Source organism: Diaporthe citri, assembly GCF_014595645.1.
Source record: "Diaporthe citri strain NFHF-8-4 chromosome Unknown scaffold_4, whole genome shotgun sequence".
In the NCBI taxonomy this organism is placed as follows: domain Eukaryota; kingdom Fungi; phylum Ascomycota; class Sordariomycetes; order Diaporthales; family Diaporthaceae; genus Diaporthe; species Diaporthe citri.
The window spans coordinates 1,988,700-2,002,619 of record NW_025064849.1 but is presented as its reverse complement, the minus strand read 5'-3'; the positions used below and the strand labels follow the sequence as shown (position 1 = coordinate 2,002,619).

General features: G+C 55.5%; 5 protein-coding genes across 5 annotated transcripts; 3 read left to right on the top strand and 2 right to left on the bottom strand.

The window, feature by feature from the left end:
• Positions 1-302: 302 nt before the first annotated feature.
• On the bottom strand, positions 303-2,225 carry INS49_009721 (uncharacterized protein; the record flags this gene model as incomplete). Its single annotated transcript, XM_043170449.1, has 2 exons — positions 303-1,962; positions 2,011-2,225. 2 exons carry the CDS (start codon positions 2,223-2,225, stop codon positions 303-305), a joined length of 1,875 nt encoding a protein of 624 aa, XP_043025014.1.
• A 778-nt stretch (positions 2,226-3,003) lies between these two features.
• INS49_009720 (uncharacterized protein) lies at positions 3,004-5,405 on the top strand (the record flags this gene model as incomplete). The annotated part of the gene is made up of 5 exons (XM_043170448.1): positions 3,004-3,340; positions 3,401-4,044; positions 4,096-4,298; positions 4,379-5,282; positions 5,340-5,405. The coding sequence occupies 5 exons, from the start codon at positions 3,004-3,006 to the stop codon at positions 5,403-5,405; spliced, it is 2,154 nt and encodes a 717-aa protein (XP_043025013.1).
• Positions 5,406-6,066: 661 nt separating this feature from the next.
• On the top strand, positions 6,067-7,428 carry INS49_009719 (uncharacterized protein; the record flags this gene model as incomplete). The annotated part of the gene is made up of 7 exons (XM_043170447.1): positions 6,067-6,112; positions 6,204-6,226; positions 6,283-6,293; positions 6,365-6,394; positions 6,446-6,529; positions 6,643-7,279; positions 7,360-7,428. 7 exons carry the CDS (start codon positions 6,067-6,069, stop codon positions 7,426-7,428), a joined length of 900 nt encoding a protein of 299 aa, XP_043025012.1.
• A 1,380-nt stretch (positions 7,429-8,808) lies between these two features.
• INS49_009718 (uncharacterized protein) lies at positions 8,809-9,895 on the bottom strand (the record flags this gene model as incomplete). Its single annotated transcript, XM_043170446.1, has 3 exons — positions 8,809-8,894; positions 8,952-9,762; positions 9,842-9,895. 3 exons carry the CDS (start codon positions 9,893-9,895, stop codon positions 8,809-8,811), a joined length of 951 nt encoding a protein of 316 aa, XP_043025011.1.
• A 698-nt stretch (positions 9,896-10,593) lies between these two features.
• On the top strand, positions 10,594-12,720 carry INS49_009717 (uncharacterized protein; the record flags this gene model as incomplete). The annotated part of the gene is made up of 1 exon (XM_043170445.1): positions 10,594-12,720. The coding sequence occupies one exon, from the start codon at positions 10,594-10,596 to the stop codon at positions 12,718-12,720; it is 2,127 nt and encodes a 708-aa protein (XP_043025010.1).
• Between the last annotated feature and the right edge of the window lie 1,200 nt (positions 12,721-13,920).

Below are 13,920 nucleotides of genomic sequence, written 5' to 3'. Positions count from 1 at the left end.
CACTACAGCTCCCAACCTACTCTAGTCTCCTCCCTCCCTGCAACTAGAGCAACTTTCCATCATGGTGCGTTCGATATCTGGTAAGGCTGGTTGTGAGTGGAGGAACCGCGCCGCTCCGTAGAAGCCATTGAACATAATATTGCATGTAATCGGGATACTGGCAACGTTGGAAGCCATGATTTTCCTGCCACTAGATGGTACCGTGGTCCTGCCTTTCCAGACACCGCAGCGCATGAGGTTCTCTAGCATCCATGCATGTACTTCTTTGTTCATGTCTCGCTCTCGCGGAAGCAGTCTAATTCTTATTTGGTAGGGGTATCAGTGTAAGGGTCAAACCCGACGCGCCGTTCCGCCTCGTTCCTCACCCTCCACCTCTCCTCCCCCTTCAGCCCCGTGGTCGACGTCTCCTCCAAGAAGAAGGATAGGATGTGGTCCGGTATCGATAGGTGCGCCGCCTGCTGAAACTCTTGAAGGCTCGTGAGCCGGATGAGCATTTCCATCAACGACAGCGATGAGGTGATCGAGCTAAATGGCGACCTAGCCACAAATTGCTCTTCCCGCCGTGCGTCCAGCCTCTCCAACTCTTTCGATGCTGACTTGCTGGATATGTCGTTGAGCCCTGTTGGGGATTGTACAGAGAGTGTCTTGATCTGCGCCATCAAATTCGCATCGAGTGAGGGATTGTGAGATGCCGCTGGTCGTTTTGCTTTGACGGTGGGCACTGTCTGCTCGCCCTCGCTGTCCTCGTCTGCTTCATCTTCCGAGTCTGATGAGTCGCAGTTACTGTCCTCTGAAAAGACCTCAAAAGCGAGCCATTCGGGATCAAGGTGAGGCGGCAAATGCAGGCCTAGTGGGTGTGGCTTCGCCACGGCTTTCAAGTCCGGCACCCCAGTTTCCTCACGCAACTGCCGGTCGATTTCGTCTTGTTCATAGTCGGCATCATCACCGCCCGAGGCGCTGATAACCTTGATCGGGTTGAATTGATGAGCTTCCACAGTCTCCTCTTCGACCTCAATGTTACCTGCAGCGTTCACCTCTCTCTTCAGGAGAAGTATAGGGTTGTTGCCGGCCTCGTCAGAGTTTCCGATATTGAGAATTCTGCCACTGTCTGTGTAGAAGATACGGGAGATCTGATGGATGGGGATCGATTCGCGTATTCCTGCTTGAGTGATTGTGTCATACGGGCGAGTCTTGGTGTCGCCGCCTTCATGCACTCTACCATCGTTCAAGTCCTCCACGAGCTCGAAATGGTACGCGTATTCGTCGGGCCGCCCGAAGGCCCCGTCTCCTGGGTAGCCAGACTCCTGGCCTGGCATTGAGAAGCCGTCGGGGACGTACCCTTGATTATGGTCAAATTTCCACTGGATCGGGGTTCTGCATAGCCGCACTCGAGCCTTGTGCAAGACCTCCTGCCAAATAGGTCTCCTCTCGCCCTCTCCAAACCCGTACGGCTCATCCTTCTGTGGGGAGCCTGCTCGGGATGGGTCTGGGGTAGCCGGTCTTGCAAGTCCACGGGAGCCGGGTTGCGTGGCGGCCTGGGTGTGTCCCACGAAGAGCATGTAAAGGGAAAGGTTGAAGTTGGGGCCGATTTGAACCGGGCGCGAGGGATCACTGGCAAACTGTGTGTCCCCGAGGTTCAAGAAGAAGCTGGCCTGGAGGAATCGTGACGGTGATATGCCCGTGGGCATGGTCGATGACAAGGTTTCTCCGGAGGCAGTGATGGCGATTTGCAGGGAGGGGATCTCTCTGTCAATACGTGCCAACAGCGCCTTGATGTCGCGGATGATGCTCAACAGTTCCGCATGGTGAGCTTCGGCGGTCTTGGCTTTGGTCCCTGACCTCTGAGAGCCCTCTTCTGCGATGGCGGCATTTTCAAGTCTAGTGCCTAGAGAAACAATGTCGCGGTGCAGAGACTTTGCCAACGGGACGGCGGATTCAAGAAAGACGTTGCCCCGTCCAGACCTAGCGATGTGTTAGTGAATATCTTCCCGCGGATCAAATGCGACTGACTTAAACTCTATCAAGTCTATGATGGGCGACAGGATCTTGACCTTGCCGTTGAGCTGGTCTTGCAGGCTCTTGAGCTCGGCGCGGACGCTTCTGTCATCGATGGTCTTGAGCAGTCTCGAGCACTGCCCAACGGCATAGGTGGATGTAAGGGTTATGCCAGTTCGTATGGCATAGTTCGTTAGTTGCGCCCCGAGCCGCCCTAGTAGGGCGTCCATGGTTAGGTCGAGTTATGCGAGGACCACCACGCACCATACCTCACCCGACTTGGCCGTATTGGGAGGCAAGTGCAAGCTGGTTCATGGCCTTGCACCAGTACGAGCCTGACGGAATAATTTGTTTGATGAAGGAGCCACAACTAAGGCTCTTAAACAAAGTTTCTCCTGAACGGGGAACCAATACTGGCAGACACTGTCTTTTGGTTGACTGGTCGAAGTGAACTGTGCTGCGTTGAAAGGGCGAGGTGTGGGGATGCATATTCGCACTGTAAGTGGATTCAGCCTTCTGGACAGCCTCGACCGTGTCCATTCCTTAGCCTGGAACTGTGTGACTCTCCACAGGGGCAGCAGCCTAAAGCCAGCCCACCCAGGCGTCATGGTGGGGCAAAAATCATCCAGATCATTCACCCCGCCGCCCAGAGTATGCACCAAATCCTTCACGGAGTCTACCTGCTGTGCTGCTCTTTTGACCCGACTGCTCTCCCTGCCATCAGTAATTCCCAGAGTTCCAGACACTGGGCGCAGTCAGGCAGCAATAAGACCAAGGAGTCATATTGAAAGGAGAGGCAGAGCAATACCCAACAGCTTGCCCATCCAAAACCTGATCAACGGGCAGCTTTTCCAGCCAGGAGAATCAAACCCAACCCCTGCATTTTGTGGCTCCCCGGGCAAGCTGTTGCGAGCATAGAAATACCCTCGCAGACACCACCCGACACCACGCCCACCCTCCGCCGTATCGCCGTATTCCACACCGGGCAACAACCCAGCAACAACCATTATGTCGAACCTTAACTCTTGGGAAGACGACCCTGCGGCCCAGGAAGAGAACCTGGCCCAGCAGGCCCAGCAGATGAACCTGGGCAACCAGCCCCAGGCCCAATCGCAAGGCGGCTTCCGCCCTGGCGCTGCGACCTTCTCCCCTGGAGCTGCTGCATTCCAGCCCGGACAACCCTTTGTTCCAGGAGGCTATGGCGGCCCTCAGTACCAGCAAGGATACTATGGCGGTCAGCAAGGCTACTACCCACAGTATGGCGGTCAGGGCCAAGGCTACGCGCAGTATGGGCAGGGTGGTTACGGCAATGTCTACGGCCAGGGCCAGTACAACCAAGCATATGGTACGCCTGCTGAACCAATCCGCAGCTTCTCGCGGGACTACTGACTGACTTGGACCTCAGGCCAATACCAGGGACAAGGCTTTCAAGGACAACAAGCCCCGCAACAGCAACAAGCACAAGCTCCCAGACAGACTCCCACCATCGCCAAGCGACCGAACGACCCTGCCGCTGCTTCTTCCGAATCCGCACCAAAGCCTACCGTTCAGAAGGAGGGCGGTACCAAGGTTCTGAGCATCGGAGGCGACGCCCCCATGCCCAAGGCTAAGGTCCTTTCGATTGGTGGCACGGCGCCTCCCAAGGAGGAACCAAAGACCGAGGAGGCTGCGTCAGAATCCAAGGAGGCCGCCGCCGACGAGGGAGCCAAGGTGACAGCGGCAAAAGCGATCGAGAAGACTGGCGAGAAGGCCGGCTCGGAGAAGGCGTCCTCCGGCAAGACGTCCCCTACACCATCCTCTGGGCGATCCAGCCCCTCACGGGCCGGCCCTAAGGGCGCCAGTCGTGATGCGGTGGCTGTCGAGCAGGAGCAGACTGCTGATGTCGACGAGGAGACGTTGAAGGATATGTACGGTAAGGAGCACGTCAACATTATCTTCATCGGTCACGTCGACGCCGGAAAGTCCACTCTTGGTGGCTCTATTCTCGTCGTCACAGGCATGGTAGATCAAAGGACATTGGACAAGTACAAGAAGGAGGCCAAGGATATGGTACGTACCCTTTATCGTCGAATGATCCCAACATACTGACTATGTTCCTAGGGTAACCCGTCATGGTACCTCTCGTGGGTTTTGGATCTTACAAACGAAGAAAGGTCAAAGGGTAAGACTGTCGAAGTTGGTCGAGGGTTTTTCGAGACGGAAAAGCGGAAGTACAGTGTTCTGGATGCTCCCGGCCACAAGACATACGTGCCAAACATGATTGGCGGAGCCTCACAAGCAGACGTTGGTATTCTCGTCATTAGGTAAGGATGAACATCTCACCGCGAGAAGATGAGCGGCCTTGGTTCTCGTACGTGCAACATCAAGGCTGACAAGAGCACAGTGCACGAAAGGGCGAGTACGAAACTGGATTCGAGAAGGGTGGCCAGACACGTGAGCACGCCATGCTGGCCAAAACCCAAGGTGTCAACAAGTTGGTGGTGGTGATCAACAAGATGGACGACCCGACGGTGGAATGGTCGCATGACCGTTACAAGGAGTGCACGACTAAACTGGCCACTTTCCTCAAGGGTACCGGGTACAATCTGAAGACGGATGTGTTCTTCATGCCCGCCGCAGCCCAGTCACTGCTCAACATCAAGGACAGGCTACCGGAAGGAGTCGCACCATGGTACGATGGGCCATCACTGCTGGAGTACCTGGACAACATGCAGGCTCTGGAGCGCAAGATCAACGCGCCTTTCATGATGGCCGTGTCTGGCAAGTACCGCGACATGGGCACCATGGTCGAGGGCCGTGTCGAGGCTGGTGTGGTGAAGAAGGGCATGACCTTGACTATGATGCCTAACAAGGCCAAGATCGACATTTCTGCAATCTATGGCGAGCAAGAAGATGAAATCCCCCACGCACAGTGCGGCGACCAAGTACGAATGCGGCTGCGAGGTATTGAGGAGGACGACATCCTCCCAGGATTCGTGCTCTGCTCGCCAAAGCGCCTGGTCCACTGTGTCAAGTCCTTTGACGCCCAGATCCGAATTCTGGACCTGAAGTCCATCCTTTCGGCTGGTTTCAACTGTGTGCTCCATGTTCACGCAGCCATCGAAGAGGTCACATTTGCGGCTCTGTTGCACAGCCTGCAGAAGGGCACCAACCGCAAGAGCAAGCGGCCGCCTACACACGCAAAGAAGGGTGACAGCATTATTGCACGAATGGAAGTTACTGGCGCCTCAGGCGCAGTTTGCGTGGAGAGATTCGAGGATTATCCTCAGATGGGTCGCTTTACTCTGGTAAGTACTTGTTCGCGAGATCAACTATTTCCCGATGCCTTACTGACTGTCTCGCAGCGTGACCAAGGTCAGACGATCGCTATTGGAAAGATCATCAAACTCAACACCGAGGATGCTGCCTAAGCAGCTTGCCAAACATGGCAAGGAGCCAAATACTTTCTGAGGACCATGGATGGCCATGGACGCCATGGAGATTTATATTCAGGACCAGTGAGCAGGTCTAATACTTGTCTGTAAGGTAGATAGATCTTGGCCACTCAGGAAGGTCTCGCATTCTGGTCGCCGGCCAATGCACCGGGGTCAAATGCCGGTGCAGCACGCAAGCTATAGCCTAACCATGGCATGAGGAGAATCAAAAGCTGGGTTTATTTAGGAATAGTGGCTGGCTCCACAAGATGCGTCCATGCTTGCGTGTGTGATAATAAATACCTTCCTACTTAAGTAGGTGGTCCAAGTATCGCCCGTAATAATCGGCTTCTCGGTTACCAGAAGTCCCCCAACCGTGCGTGCATGTGCGGATAAACGTGGGGAACTGACAAGGGTCCATTACAATGCTTGGTTTGTGGTAGGCTTGCGGCAGTCCGATGCCGCTAGGGGACCTGGGAGGATTTGTGTGCGCCGGCCGCGCTGACAAGATTCATTCTGCCTCTTCCGTAGCTGAGGTGCTTGCTCCCCGTCCCTCCTTTCCAACTCCATCCACGTCCAGCCTTCGGTCCAGGCAAGTCGTCTCTCGGAAGGCCCAGGTTTATATCCCGGCTAACATGTCCACATAGCAGCTGTCAAGATGTCTTCCGATAAGCCCCTGCCGTTCATATACCAGTTTGCCGCCGGTGCGTAAACACATTGCCGACTCGCGCTCCGACGACTCGGGATTGTCGCAAGATGTTGTGAGAGTCCATGGCTGACAATTCGTCCTCGTAGGCGCTGTCGCCGGTGTGTCTGAAGTATGCTCCGCCGTTTCCCGGGTGCAATTGACTTGCTAACATGTCTCTTCCTGTAGATTCTGGTCATGTATGTCCACATTAAGGGCGCAAGGCTTGCCGGGTTGTGTTTGTTTGCCAAATGCTGATCGTGCTACCTAGGTACCCGCTGGACGTCGTCAAGACCAGAGTGTAAGGTCTTCGACCCACTGGACAAGTTGGCACTGCTGACAGGCTCAACAGACAGCTGCAGACCGGCAAGGGAGTCGGTGCGGACTCTTACAATGGCATGTTCGACTGCTTCCAGAAGATTATCCGACATGAGGGGTGCGTACGCGATCCTATTCCCACAACGATCATACACCCGGACAGATCATATGCAATGCTGCAGGGCATGAGAAAGGCTTCGCAAGCAGGCACTGACAAGACACACGGAGCAGTTTCTCCCGGCTGTACCGCGGCATCACCGCCCCGATCCTGATGGAGGCGCCCAAGCGAGCCACCAAGTTCGCAGCCAACGACGAGTGGGGCAAGTTCTACCGCAAGGCCTTCGGCGCCGAAAAGATGACCCAGCCGCTGTCAGTCCTGACGGGCGCCACCGCCGGCGCGACCGAGTCCTTCGTGGTCGTCCCCTTCGAGCTCGTCAAGATCCGCCTGCAGGACAAGGCCAACGCGAGCAAGTACAACGGCATGCTGGACGTGGTCGCCAAGACGGTCAAGCAGGAGGGCGTGCTCGCCATGTACCAGGGCCTCGAGAGCACCCTGTGGAGGCACATCCTGTGGAACGCGGGCTACTTCGGCTGCATCTTCCAGGTCCGCCAGCTGCTCCCCAAGGCGAAGGATAAGTCGGGCCAGATGGTCAACGACATCATGGCCGGAACCGTCGGCGGCACTGTCGGCACGATCCTCAACACGCCCCTCGACGTCGTCAAGTCGCGCATCCAGAACGCCGTCAAGGTCCCCGGCGTCACCCCCAAGTACAACTGGGCCTTCCCGGCCGTCGGAACGGTGCTGAAGGAGGAGGGTTTCGCGGCCCTGTACAAGGGTTTCCTGCCCAAGGTGCTGAGGTTAGGACCGGTAAGTGATCAACTGCTGAACACTCCGACACGCGGCCTCCCGAAATGCAAGTGTTGGTTGCTGACGGTGGAAAAAAACAGGGAGGTGGAATTCTTCTCGTGGTCTTCCAGGGCGTCACGGACTTCTTCAGGAAGCTTCAAAAAGACTAAATACGGGTATAGACGGGTCGCATCAACAACAATTTTGGGCACAGTATATTGGGCATTTCCGGTTTGGTTCGTGGTGTCAAATACGTGTTAGAGAGACAGACAGATACCAAGCACGCGCTATCCCTCGCAAGTGAAGCACCTCGTGACAGTGTGAACTTTGGAGATTGGGTTCCTCCGCGTGTCTGCAGCGAGGGTCCCTGACCACGTCTGGTGACCTCCGACCTCACCAAATCTAATGAAGTATCTTTCCAGCGGCTACATCACAATACCAAAGGAAAGCATTTGTTCAATCTAGAGATCCTGGCCGTGATCCCGGGGTGAGTACCCGGCCGGGGATCGCGTGTTAGCGCAGATGTCGGCAAAGCTGGACCCGTCCGTCACGTCTGTAGAAGCGTCCCACAGGCATCTCGTTGTATTTTTTGGCCCCAAATCTCGCTGCTCTACTGATAATCACCACATGTTTTATTTCCCGGATTATCCAGACTCTTTATAACACCAGTCGAAATGCCGGTGGATAAGTCCCGAAGACATAACGGTGCACGCCATACCTCAACAAACCTGGCATGATCTTGGACACATGATCGCCTCTTGTCCTTCACTTTGTCAAACGAGAGTAGACAGGAAACATACACACGTTCAGTCGCCTCTCACATCGGAGTCGCGAAACCGAGCAAGCTACAGGGCTACGAAGATAGTCATCGAATGAGGTCCTTACGGTGACGACGCCGCCCACAGAGGTATGGCGACCCCTCAGCAGGTAGGGAGAAGCGAGTGTGCAAGAGGTCATGGAACGCCTTGCCAAGACATGCCGAGGTAACCCGAACACCGCGTTCTCACATGCGGAGTTAGTCCGTGAGGACGCAAGAGAGCTCGCTGTCGACGCACAACCTCCTAAACAAGTATGAGACTAATGCCCGATTACGTGGTTGTGCGTATGCCTGCCGGAATGGAGCAGTCAACGGAAGCAGCCCTGGCACGTGAGGTGACATAGCTGCCAAAAGCCTGTGGGAGCTTAGCATCGATCCAAAGACTGGTGATCTGGGGAAATCACGGTGTTTCAATATGTGCGACTGGCCCTGCGGCGAGCCCAGCTGGTATGCCGAAACATACAGCAAGCCCGTTCCTATGAACAGAGTACGCTAAGCTTCACCAGAGACTGGTACATGCTGCCTTGTTGCCGTAGGAGAAGAAACGCCAAGTTAGCCTCCATATAAAAAGTCAGAGGTGTTTTACCGTGTAGTAGAAAGTCCACCCAGACCCAACGCCCACCAAAAGCCCACGGCAAGGTGCCGGTCCCGCCCGCCTGCGCCATAATTCCAAGTTCGATGAGCTCGAAGAGGTCTGTCCAAGGCACGGAAGGTCCTGCAGCAGAAAATGAACTTAGTCAATGTCCTCATTTGGTTGGTAAACATGACGACTTCGAGTGGGATCCTTGCGCATGGTCTGGCCAGACCCGGTGAACCCGACTGTCACACCAAGTTAGTAATAGCTTTCTCGTGGCGGGCAGAAGAAGAAGTACTAACCTCGACCGTGAACGCCGTCAGGTGTGCGGAACATGCTGTCCTTCTTTTGTGTTTTTCCGAACTTGGACTTGGCGTTGAAGTCTTGCCACTTGCTCTTGCCTTTCTCAAGCTCCTTGTTCGCCTTGATCTTCTTAAACTTCTTGACCGGCTTCTCTCCATCAGCAGCGGCGTTCTTGTCGGCCTGTGGGTACACACTTGGGGCGGACGTAAGGACAATCCCGTTGTTTACACTCGTTGATCCGCCCGGTGTCGTTGCTCCAGACGTGGTCGGGCTGTTTACGCTGCCGCTTGCGGCCGAAGGGCCTGCAGTCGGGTTGCTGCCATCTGCCTTGCGCTTGTTGCTGATTGGGCGGATGTTGTTTGCGCGCAGGGTCTCGCTCGTATCGTAGCTCTTGAACTTGACGGTATAAATGGGCTGTGTGGAGGAGCCGGTGACGGCGGTGATGCGTGCTGGGTAGAATCCCTTGTCACCCGAGACCCACTTAGCAAGAACTGTATCATTGACCTGGTAGGAGATGGGGATAGCCGACTCTGCTGCTGCGGCCGCAGCTGCTTCTTGCCTGTCCTTCTCCTCCTGTGCGGCCTTTTTGAAGGCTGGGTGATTCTCGCGTGACCACTTCTCGGGCGCGGTCTCTGCCGGTCTGGGAGCCTTGCTCGGGACGGCTGCTGCAGGTGCTGCTGCAGCTCGTTTCGGCTGGATGTCGGCGATGGACTCGTTGATCATATTGATCATCTCCTCCAGCTCAGCCCTGAGGGCGAGCAGCTCGGCATTTTCGGGGTCATCGTTGAGGGATGTGGAGACAATGTCCAGCTGAAGTATGGTCAGCATGTGTGTCTCGAGACGAAGCTGCGAAACTGGACCTGATGACGCAAAGGCAAAGACGACATACCTGTTCCTGGTAGGCCTTCCTCTCCTCTTCGAATTGTGTAAGCTGTGCACTCATTTTGAGTAATGTTTCCCCCGCGGTATTGGAGAAGCTATCCGAGAGTACCTGAGCTGGAGAGTAGAACCACGGCGGTGTCGAGACAGTGGCGTAGGGTTGCGGTGATGGATGGTGATGATGGAGACGGTGCTACTGGCTACTGGAGTGAGAGAGGAGTGGACGTTGAAGGTTAACCAGCCTCGGGCCAAATGATAACGGAGATTACGGGAGAGTGGGTTGTTGCCTGCCGACTGACGTGACTCGAAAGGAAACTAGTCTAGACTAGATGCGGAGGGGAAAGTGAAGCGGGAGGGGGGTGGTGGTTCCTTCCGGTGGTGCCCGGGCCTAAGTTCGGAAAACCGTCTCTTGTCTTCCTGCCTGCTAAGGTTCCAAGGCACCAAGGGCCTGGGTTGTTGTGAGGAAGGAGCACCGCACAGACCCCTTATGGGCATTGATAGGTAGTCCTCGGCCCCTCGGCCCTTCGGCACAAACTTAGACTGAACCACAACCAGAAACCGAATACAACCCTCTTATTGCAGAACCCCTTGACAACTTGGCTCGGATTACGGGAATCGAACGCCAGCCGGTGACCACCACAGACATAGCCTCGTCCGACGAGACGACGAGAGCACCACCGCAGATTTACCATCGATTTCCAACTGCTTGCTTCGCTCTCGCACGACCGTCTCGACACTCATTCGTCTAGACTATTCAGTCGTATGGCTCCGCGAGACTCCACGGCTGAACTCAGACGACTGCGTGCTCGACAGCTCTTACGGTTCCACTGCCTATCCGGGTCTCCGTATATCACGAAGATTCAGAACGACGAGCTCGAATACGCCCGTCTCTTGCAGCCTACCTTCGACGAAAACGATCCGATTCCTCAAGGCGAGACTTGTTGGCCGCAGAATTGGTCAACAAAGCGGAAGAGCCTTCCCGCATTTCTCGCCCGCTGGCGGGCGCTCCTGCCGCTCGGATCCCCTCCAGCGTCTGATCCCCAAGCCACTTCCCCAGTTAGCCGGACGCCGCTTCCTGGTGATTCATCACATGCATCGACCGGAACGCAATCTCCTCGAACACTCGAGCACCGCCGAACAGTGAGTTTGCCAAGTTTGCCATCATCCTCAAGAGTTTCCCTCGGAAATACGCCGCCCACATCAACATATAATCGAGACCTCGGCTCTCCCTCGCGTCCGAAGAGGAACGACAGAACGGAATCGGAAGGCCCTGAATCTGACGACGACGATATGGCACCACTCACGGCTGAAGACGCCGCCAACCTCATCACACAGGCAATGGCACAGCTCCGTAACCAGCAGAACCAAGACTTCGCACATCTGATTGCCACAGCGTTCGCAAATGCACCAGTCCCTCAAGTCCATGTTCAAGCCGGGCCCGCGCAGAATGGCGTCGACGGACGTTCTGGCATCCGGCCAGCGGATGTTGGCTATTTCTGCCCTCGCAAGCATGCCGGTTCAGGCGTTTGGTCTGACGGGAAGATCACGAAGTATTTCGACGTCTTCCATTTCATCGAGCGTTTGAAGCACATCGAACGAGTCCATTCCGCGGACGACGTCCGTCGAGTTTGGTCTCAGTGTCTCTTGGAGGATGCACTCGAATGGCACTCCCATGTCTTGACCGACAACGATCGCCAGCTGCTCGAGACGGCGACAGTTCAAGCGATTTGTGACAAGTTGAAATCGCGTTTCGCCAAGTCCTTCTCGGATGCCATGGCCGGTCTCAAGACGGATCACTTGTCTCTCTACCAGGTCGCAGAGGGACGGGACATTACTTCGTTCCTTCAAACCGTCATTGCGAACGCGAAGGCTTGCAACATGGAGCTTCCCGCACAGCTGATTGCTGCGTTCGAATCGCTCGCTCCCGAGATCAAGTCTGAACTCCGAAAACCCAACGAAGCGACGACATTGGAAAGCTTTTTGGACGACGTCCGAAACCGCGAGAGTGTGATTCTCGACCTGGCCCGACAACGATATCCGTCTGCTCGGAATGTTGTCCGTCCTCGTCAGCCCACACCCGCCTACGGAGGCAGGTCGAACGTCCCCTACGCCCCACGGTATCCGCCTTCGCAGCCCCAGCGATGGCAACCACAGCAACGCTTTCAGGCGCAGCTACCCCAAGCTCTTCCGCAGTACAATCGACCGTACACGGCTAACCAAACCCAGAATCAGTTTCAACTGCCGGTCCGATCGGCTGGTCGAGGCCAGATCTGGAATGCTGGATACAGTCGACCTTGGCTGCCACCAGACCAGTACGCCGCGTGGCGTCGACAACAGGACGAGCAGCGACAACCCGCTCAACAACAGCCACAGCCGGGAGATCGCCGACAACAGCTCGTCCCAGAGAACCGTCGCCTGCCCGCCCCGCAAGCCCCATCCGCCGTCGGACCATATCAACGAAATCAGCCCCATCAGGCCTATCATGGCGAGTCTGCGGACTTTGTGGAGCAACCCGATACGCCCGCATATCAACCACCTTCGGTTGAGGAAGTCCCGGACGAAGAGTTCTCCATGGATGCAGCCGCTGAGGCTTTCGACTATCCCTTCGAGGAAGCGTTTCCCGTCGACGACCATGACGACTACCCAGACGTTGCCTTTTTCGGCACATCAGCGTCGTCACCATCCGTCTGCCGCTATTGCACCAAGCATTTTCATAGCAACAATTCGCTGATGGATCATGTCTACTCCGTCCATTTCAAAAAGCCTCGGCCCCGACGGAGACAGACGTCGACGGCTTTCGCAGCTGAGGCGGAGACTGCCAGCCCACCAGACGATCAAGGCTTGGACGGCGCGTCGAAAGATGCCCCGGAGCAGCCGGCAAAAAACTGAAAGGCCCCGGTGTCCCATCGGATACTACAGGGGGCGTGGAGATAATCCAGTCGCCGGTGAGGGTCGACTCGGAACTTGGGACAGGATTCGGTTTTCGCTCTTGGACTTATTTGCGTCTTTTCATTCAACTGCCGTCCGGATTGTCGTCAGATGTTTGCGGCGATACCGGCTGCAACCGAACGATGGCAGATAGACAATGGTTACAACAAAATTATCCCCTCCTGCCAATTCGCAAACGCGCATCTCCGCTACAGTTACGCGGACTCGGAACGAAAATTCACGAGTCGTACGACTATGTACTTATGCCATTGCAATTCCTGGGAAAACACATCGACCGCGGGACCGCAGCAGTCGCTTCGTTTACTCGCGAAGTCTCCGTGGTTGAAGACCTGAAGGCCAACATGCTCGTCGGCATGGACGCCATGGGACCAGAGGGCTTCGACATTGTTAATTCGAAAGGATACGTCGACATCGACTCCTGCCGTGTCCGAATTCCCATGGAAACGAGAAATCGTGGCCGCCCGGTGAAGGCCAGGGTACTCGCCGCGCAACATACTATTATACCACCTAGATCAGCTGTTTATCTCCCCGTTGAACATCGCCTGCACACTGACGACGTTCAAGACTTGGTGTTTACCCCTGCATCAACCCGATTCGGCGCTTACGCTCTCCTCACGGATGTCCATCTGGCTCACGTGGTCGTCGAGAACGAAACGGACAAGCCTATCATCGTACCCAATAGAACATTCGTGGGACACCTGTGTTCTTTGGACCCACAATGCCAAATTCATGCCGTCGACAAAGACGACGAGGCCACATTCGCAGCCTTTCACGGATCCTCGAATTCCCAGCGTCCGAAAACGATGCCGTCAGACGACTTCCAAACGCACACCTCGACAGGCACTAATGTATTTTCCAACCTGAACCCTGTCGACCGAGACAAGCTCTCAAGTTTCCTCGATGAAAATGCGGACATCTTTGAAGACAAAGGTTGGGCCAAAGCTCCACAAGACGAATGGCTCAAGGTTCGCCTTAGGCAAAACTGGCAAGACATGATTCCGAAAAAGTGCAGAGTCTACCCCATGACCTCGAAGGACGCTGAGGTCGTTGACAAAACTTTAAACAAACTGCAAGCTGCCGAAAAAATCGAACGGACAACTCAATCCGTTCCCTTCTCTTTCCCCGTATTCGTTGTTTGGC